Source organism: Malus domestica, chromosome 05, assembly GCF_042453785.1.
Source record: "Malus domestica chromosome 05, GDT2T_hap1".
Taxonomy (NCBI): domain Eukaryota; kingdom Viridiplantae; phylum Streptophyta; class Magnoliopsida; order Rosales; family Rosaceae; genus Malus; species Malus domestica.
Genome location: NC_091665.1, coordinates 13,843,336 through 13,851,783, shown reverse-complemented (window position 1 = coordinate 13,851,783; position 8,448 = coordinate 13,843,336). Strand labels below are relative to the sequence as shown.

The 8,448-nt window shown below is 37.0% G+C and overlaps 1 protein-coding gene across 1 annotated transcript; it reads left to right on the top strand.

Moving 5' to 3' along the window:
- Window positions 1–452: 452 nt before the first annotated feature.
- On the top strand, window positions 453–1,682 carry LOC139196072 (uncharacterized). Its single transcript, XM_070821735.1, has 2 exons — window positions 453–715; window positions 1,157–1,682. Exons 1-2 carry the CDS (start codon window positions 453–455, stop codon window positions 1,680–1,682), a joined length of 789 nt encoding a protein of 262 aa, XP_070677836.1.
- Window positions 1,683–8,448: the final 6,766 nt, after the last annotated feature.

Here is an 8,448-nt window from a genome sequence, read left to right as displayed (position 1 = left end):
CATGATTCTATAGGCAATTCATCAAAGATTTTTCCAAGATTTCCCAACCCCTTTGCCGACTTCTTCAAAAGGATGTGACATTCAAGTTCGATGATGAGTGTGAGAAGGCATTCAATCACCTCAAAGAAAAGCTAACTTCGGTCCCCATCATAGTCCGACCAGATTGGAGCTTTCCCTTTGAGCTTATATGCAATGCCTCAGATTATGTATTAGGGGTTGTTTTAGGATAAAGGAGGGACAAGAAGCCACACGTCATCTATTATGCATCCCGAACCTTGAACAATGCACAATTGAATTATTCCACCACTGAAAAAGAACTTCTTGCTGTTGTATTTGCTTTAGATAAGTTACGTTCTTATTTACTTGGAACTAAAGTTATTATTTACACTGATCATACAACTTTGAAGTATTTGCTCACAAAGAAGGAGGCCAAGCCAAGGCTTATTTGTTGGATGTTACTTCGCCAAGAGTTTGACGTGGAAATCCGGGACAAGAAAGGAAGTGACAACGTGGTGGCTGACCACTTGAGTCGAATGGTGCATGAAGAAGATGCAAATGCCGTGCCCATTCCAGAGACATTCCCAGATGAGCAACTGCTGTCCATTAAGTTAAGTGAGCCATGGTGTGCCGATCTAGTAAACTATTTGGTCACTAAGCATGTCCCAAGCACCCTCAATAAGCACCAACATGATAAACTCAAGAAAGATGCACGGTTGTATGTTTGGGATAACCCTTATTTGTGGAAACATTGCCCTGATCAGATTCTACGTAGGTGTGTGCATGATTCCGAGTTTCATTCGATTTGAACTTTTTGTTACACTTATGCATGTGGTGGTCATTTTGGCACACAGAGCACGACACTTAAGGTTTTAGAATGTGGATTTTATTGGCCTACTATCTTTAAAGATGCTAGAACCTTTTGCATGACATGTGATCGATGTCAAAGAATGGGTAATATAACATCAAAAGACCAAATGTCGCAACATCTTATATATTCTGTTGAGATCTTTGATGTTTGGGGTATAGATTTCATGGGTCCTTTTCCTTCCTCACATGGTTTTCTTTATATATTACTTGCTGTGGATTATATGTCTAAATGGGTGGAAGCAAAAGCCACTTGTACTAATGATTCTAAAGTGGTTTCAGATTTTATTAGAACTAACATATTTGCAAGGTTTGGAATTCCAAGAGTACTCATTAGTGATGGAGGGTCCCATTTTTGTAATCGAACCATTGAGGTGCTGCTTAAGAAGTACAATGTCACGCATAAGGTTTCAACAACTTATCATCCTCAAACAAGTGGGCAAGCCGAGATTTTCAATAGGGAAATGAAGCAAATTTTGGAGAAGACAGTGGGACCAACTCGTAAAGATTGGAGCTTGCGTTTGAATGATACAATGTGGGCATATCGAATGGCCTACAAAACACAAATTGGGATGTCCCCATTTCGGCTCATCTATGGGAAACCATGTCATCTCCCGGTTGAGTTAGAGCATCGTGCACATTGGGGAGTCAAAACATTCAACATGGACATTGATGCCGCTGGAATCCATAGGAAATTGCAATTGAATGAGCTTGAAGAGATTAGGAATGAAGCTTATGAGAACGCTCTCATTTACAAGGAGAAAACGAAGGCTGCCCATGACAAGATGATTCGTGGCAAGACATTCTTTATAGGGTAGAAAGTGTTACTCTTGAATTCCCGTCTTCGGTTATTTCCGGGTAAGTTGCATTCTAAATGGATTGGAACTTTTGTTATTACTAATGTTTTTCCTCATGGTGCAGTCCAAATTCAAAGTTAGAAGACGGGACATGAATTCAAGGTCAATGGACACCGTTTGAAGCCCTACTATGAGACATTTGAGGAGCATGACGTGGAGGACATACCCCTCCATGCTGTGGGCCCTATTCAAGCTTAACTGGAGGTATCGTCCAGCTGGAAGACGTTAAAGCAAGCGCTTCTTGGGAGGCAACCCATGTGTTCAAACGAGGGATCGAAGGAATTCAAGCTTCATAACTAGATTTACGTTCCTAAACTCTACTCTTTCTTGCTATTATTTTGCCATGTTTGTCATGTTTGTTAGTTGTGGTGATTGCTTGTTTGACTGTGAGTCTGTGTTTGAAACATTGAGGACAATGTTTGGTTTAAGTGTTTATTGCAAATTTGTGGGGTTTTATCACCTAGCATAACTAGAGTTGTTTTTCATTGTTTTTAAGTGTTTTTAGAGTGTTTTGAAGTGTTTTAGTGTGTTTTGAAAGAAAAATACGAAAAGTTGAAAAAAATTAGAAAATGTTTTGAAAAACTCGAAAAGAGTCGCTTAAGAGTTGTTTTTGTGTGTTTGTGTCTTAGGGTACCTTCCAACACAATGATGAGGATTTGGTTTTTAATTGCATGACTGTTAAAAAAAGTTACAATCATGGATTGAAGTTTGATATGCTCTTTCGTTTATGCTTGGTTATAGTTGTCGTTTATGAATTCACATGTAATCACAAAAGGAAAAAAATCAGTTTTTGTAACATGCTTGAAGGAAGGAACTCAAACTAACGCTACATCCCTGAGAGACTTGAGCCTAAACCTTATTTGGAAAGTTATTAATCTGTTATTTATTGTTTTCTAAAGTTGTTGCATGATCTCATTATTCTTTGCTTGGTTGCTACTTAGAATGAGTTTTATCACTTTAGTTCCAAATACTAGAACTCATGCCCATTTCATTCAAAGCTTAAAATTGAGTGCATAACATATAACGAGATGGAGTTGTTTAGTAGTTACCACCAGAGCCAAAAAGCCTTCATCCCATGCATTTGTTTTTGTAGGTTTAACCCCTTTGAGCCTTAATTAGCCTATTTTCGTTGTTAGCCACATTATCCTTACCTAGCCTAGAATAAGACTATCCACACCCTTGTTCTTAAAGTATAGTGGAGCATGACGTAGAGGGAATTCCTTTTGATCAACATTATTGCAGAAATCAAGTGTGGGGGAAGGTTATGTACACGGGTAGAAAGAAAAGAAAAAAAAAAGAGAAAAGAACAAAACGTGAAAAAGAGGAAAAAGAAAGAAAAAAGTTTTGAAATAAGTGAGAATGAACTCACAAGTATTGGTTGTTGAAGAAAGGGTCCAAAAAGATTGAATATGACCCTAAGTTGTACGAAATCCCCTTAGTGTTTCAAGTTATTTGCTGCATTCAAGAGTGAATTCTAAGTTGATTTCATTACTTTGCATATTGTTGCCTTAAGAACCTTTGTTTATCCTTACCTTTCTTTGTTATCCAATACCCTTAGCCCCGTTACAATCACTTGACTTCTATCTTAGTTGTTGTGTGTTTCAATATGTGGAGTTTGGGATTGGTATGAGCATATGGTATCCCTGGTTCTCAAGTCTAAGTAGTAGCATTCCGTTCATGAGATCATATATATATACATGCATTAATAATTCCAGAAAGTGCTTTCTTTGCTTAAAACATATGTGAGTGGCTAGTCTACATGTTTACATTAATCTTCTCACATATATATAGTATAAGGAGTGTAGTAAAAAAATCTGTGTGAAAATAGAGAGTATATCCAGTGAGGAATTGAGGGAATTCTCTAAGGCATGTTACTACATTCAAAAACATTCTTTTAATTGATTAAATGCGAGCTAGTGAGTGGTGACTGTGATTAAGTATGTACTTGTGGGTAAGGATAACTAAAATCTATGTGAGTAATGATTTTTAATGTGTCATGTTTCATTGGAAATCCCTGAGGCAAGGTTGGAAGGTTTAGGTTTGTTTTGTTTGTTTTATTTCCTTTGTTTTGCTCGAGGACTAGCAAAAGCTAAGTGTGGGGGAATTTGATAAGAGCATATTTATGCGACTTAGTTAGCTTGTTTTCTTGCGTTTTCGTAGTTAGTTGTGTTTATTATAGTGTTTTAAGCTATTTTCGTGTGTTTGTAGGTCCAAATGACAAAGTTGGCAAGAAAGTGCATTTTGGAGCATTTGGGAGCAGGGCACTAAATGGATAGCACATATATGGGCCAAGGTGGATAGACATTTTTAGAGTTCAAAAGGCTAGGAATTTGATAAAGAGATGAAGAAACTAAATTCAAGACAAAGAAGATAAGGAATCAGCTCAAAAGAAGAAACATTATCCAAAACCCTATCCAACCTTATCTTATCTAATCCTATCCAACCTTATCTTATCAAAAGAAGAAACATTATCCCAAACTAACCTTATCTTATCTAATCCTATCCTAATCTCATCATACCTTAAATGTAGCTGCAAGGAGACCTAAATATCTATTTCTAGAACCTATTTCTAGAAGCATTCTCTTCTAGAAGTCCCAAATCAGTCACAAAACACATTGTTTCTAGAATCCTTACAAAAGTGGCGCCTATTGCCTTCTAGAAGGCTTTTGCCTTGCCTTGCAAGCAATTCTCATTCTCTCCAAATCAGTGCCGCACCCTTCCTCATCCAATTCCCCTTAGATTCTGATTTTGTTAGCCTTAGTCCTTGTGGATTTGGGTTATACAAATCCTTTTCAGAAATTAATTGGGCCAAACCCTTTCCTTAGTGGATTTAAACCCTTGTGCTGCACCTTTAGGCCTTAATCCCTAAAATCTGCTAAGTTCTAACCTTAATTTGATTAACCCTAGCCCTTGCCGTGCCTATATATATATGTGTTTTTCAGCCAAAATTCGTCACCACCCCTCATACCATTCAGAAACACATCTTGCTACAACTCATACACTATTCTACATCATTCTACATCAACTTACATCTTTGCCGCACCCTTTGGAGAAGAAAAAGATCCTTACCGTGCCTTCCATTGGGAGTTCTAAGAGTTCTTTCTTCCCTTGTTTTAGTTTTAATGTTTATTTCAATTTGCTTTTCAATTGCTATGAACAGGTGTAACTAAGTTCATATTAGTTAGTGGTGAATTCGAAGCCATGGACATATGTTTAATACGAATTGATTCCTTTCAGTTATTGTTTCGTAAAACATGAATGTGATTTACTTATCTATTTGATTGATAACTTATTCTTGTGTGTTGATTAAGGAGGTCTACTTAGTTTGCATGCATGAATCTGATGCTAAATTATAAGGGACTTTCACCTAATCGTTAGGAACTTATAATTACAAGTAGTGGAGATTGTTAGTCACAATTGATGCGATGAAAGTTAAGCACTCAAATTAAACCCTCTTGTTGTCAATTGTAGTAAAGAATGTAAGTAGGGATCGTTTTAGGCCGGGGATTAGGAGGGATTGCTAAAACACTTGAAACTGACTTAAATATGTGAAAACAAACTTAAAAGTATGAAATTAAACTTACAAGACTTAAAACAGATTATAGAGACTCAAAATTGCCTAAAAACAACTCTAAGGCAGTTTCTGCCACTAACACAAATTTTGGACGAAAATTGATTTTATCTTAACTCAAAACACTTAAAAACACAACTAGGACAAATTCTAACTAATTAGACACTCTAAAGTAAAGGGGGATTTGGTTTTGGATGAATTTAAGTAAAAACAAGTAACTAAAGACTTAAAACAAATTTTGGACGAATTTGGTGATTTGAATGGATGATGGGCAAGCTAGAAGGTCTTTCTCCACGCTTGACACACTTGCATATAAAACGATTTCCAGTTGCTTTTCAATAAACCGTGAACCTCAACACCCCAGATTAATTAGGTACGCTTAAATTAATCCTCAGATTTTCCTAATTTCATTGAATTGGATGATTGCATACAACAACCCAAAGCATTCCCCACAAGTTCCCTACATGAATTGCATAATAGAGATACAAGCAAGAATCATTAAGTTTTATGAAAATCATAAGCATTGACGAAACACTTGTAACTATGAATTGCATGAAACTTATGCCAAGAATTTACTTAACAAGGTTGTGACGAACAACCTTTACTACTTGTGAATATAAGTTCATAACGATTAGGTGAAACTCCCTTATATCCTAGCATCATATTTATGCATGGAAATTAAGCGTGCACTCTCAACCAACATACACAAATCAGTTTTAATTCAAATGGATAAGTAAATTGAATTCACAACTTATGAATCACAACTGAAAGTAATCAAATCATATTGCAAGCATGAACATAGTTTCGAATTCCCCCCTAGCTAAGGGGGGTTTAGTTTCTCATACTTACAAAGCAAAGATAAACAAATTTAGACATTGAAAACAAAAGAAAGAAAACACCTAAATGCTCCAACGATCCAAGTTGGACAGCAAGCACATCCAAGCACTTTCCTTTCCTTCCTTTGCTACGGCACAAGGTGTTGGTGAGTGTTTGAAGGTTTGTTTGTATGGAGGAATGGATGTGAGGATGAATGGAAGTGTTTGGATGAAGGTTGTATCGAAATGGGGATGAATTATGTAGCAAAAACTGAATGTAATGGCTGCCACACACACTTTCTTTTATAGAGGAAGTGCATGGCATGGAGGGATGGATGGTGGTGTTAGCAATGATTCAAAGGTGAAAGTGAAGTAATGATGCAAAGCATGGGGGGTGAAATGGAGTGGTGTTGCAGCTATGAATGCAAGTGGGGAACATGAATGATTGTGCACATGGTAGATAAAGGAAAGGGAGGTGGAATGGTGCAGAAATGAGTCATAGGTGCAGGTGGATTCATGATGCACGGCATGGGCAAGGAAAGTGGAGGAGTGGTGCATCAATGAGTGCATGTAGTGGAGGTGAAAGTGAATGAAATCTGATGGGTGAAGGGGACAAGGGATGTGCACCACTTGAGTGCAATGATTAAATGTAATGGTGCATGAAAACAGAAATAATGAAGGGGACAAGGGTGAGTGTTGTGGTAATGAGTGAATGTAGTGGTGTATTTTCTGCCCATGCCATGCCTTTCCTTTGCCCATGTGTGTGTGTTGCCTTTGCCCATTTGCACACACATATGCTGAATTCTAATCTTCCCAAAACGTCCATCCTCATGTCTCCAAGTGCATGCAGTCCATTTCAGCCCAAAATTGCTCCAAAATGCACTTTTCTGGCCAACTTTGTTATTAGGACCTACAAACATACGAAAATGATTTAAAACACTCTTATAAGAAATAACTAAGTAAGTGCAAGAAAATATGTTAACTAAGTCGCATAAATATGCTCTTATCAACAATCGTGTTTAGTAGATTCTTGGCAAGAGTATCATGCAGTTCATAGTTATAATTGCCTTGTCAATGCTTATGATTTCCATGGAGCTTAATGATCTTTGTATGTATCTCTATAATGCTGTTCATATAGGGAACTTGATGAAAATAATTTGGTTGCGATGCGTTGTCCATTCAATTCAATGAATTTAGGGAAATCTGAGAGTTAATTTGTGCATTCACGATTAATTTGGGGCATTGTCGTTCATGGTTTAAAGAAACAATACTGGAAATTGATTTATGTTGCATATGTTCATGTGTGGAGAAGGATCCTCTAACCTACCTTTCACCCTTGAATTCATCTCAATTTCGTTTTAACTTACATTGCTTTGCAATTTGTTTAGTTTTACTTCAATTTCGTCAAAAACAATCCCCTCTTTCTATTTAGTGTTTTTAGGTGAGAATCTATCCTATTTAGGTTCTTTAGAGTGTTTTGAGTCAATATAGGTTAGAATTAGTCAATAAACATTGTTTGAGTCTCAATTTAGTCTTAAATTCAACCAATTTACTCCCTAAAGTCTGTTTTGAGTCTAATTGTTAGTATTGTGCTGTTTTAAGTCTTTTAAGTGTGTTTTGAGTTAGTTAAGTCACAATCTGTTTTCGTTTAGTCTTTTGAGTCAAATCCAGTTTTCATTTCATCCAAACCACTTAGTGAGCTTGTTCTTGTGCATTTACGTTGTGTTTTCTTAGTTAAATTAGTCTTCTAAGCTATTTTCATGTGTTTTCAGGTTTTAAGGGCAAAGTATGCAAAGTAGTGCATTTTGGAGCTTTTTGGAGCAAAATTAAGCTTGGAATGGATATCACATGCTTGGAACGAAAGGAATGGACGAGATCGAAGGAGTCCTAGTTAAAGATGGATTCCTAGAAGAATGAGGATTCCTACTCAAACAAGGTTTCCTACTTGAAGTAGGAAAGTTAAGCCTAAAGTTTCCTAATTTGGGTGGATCTTTCCTAAACCTAGATGGCCTTAAGTTCTAGCTATTTTGAAGGTTTCCTAAGCATTTTTGGACACAAAGAAAGGTTCTAGAACACTCCCCTATCATTGCCGCACCAATTTCAGCAAGGAAACCCTTTTTCCTTACCTTGCAAGGCTTTCTAGAAGCCTTATCCTTCCTCTCCATATCTGCCGCACCTTGTTAGCCTTTTCTCCTTTGGATTTTGATTGTTTGGGCCCTAATCCTTATTTTCTGCTAAGTCCAAGTCCTAACCTGATTTCCCTAGGGTTTTATGTGCCTATATATACTTAATTTTTAGCCTTGCCCGAATTACCACCTCCCTATACATCATTCACGCCAGA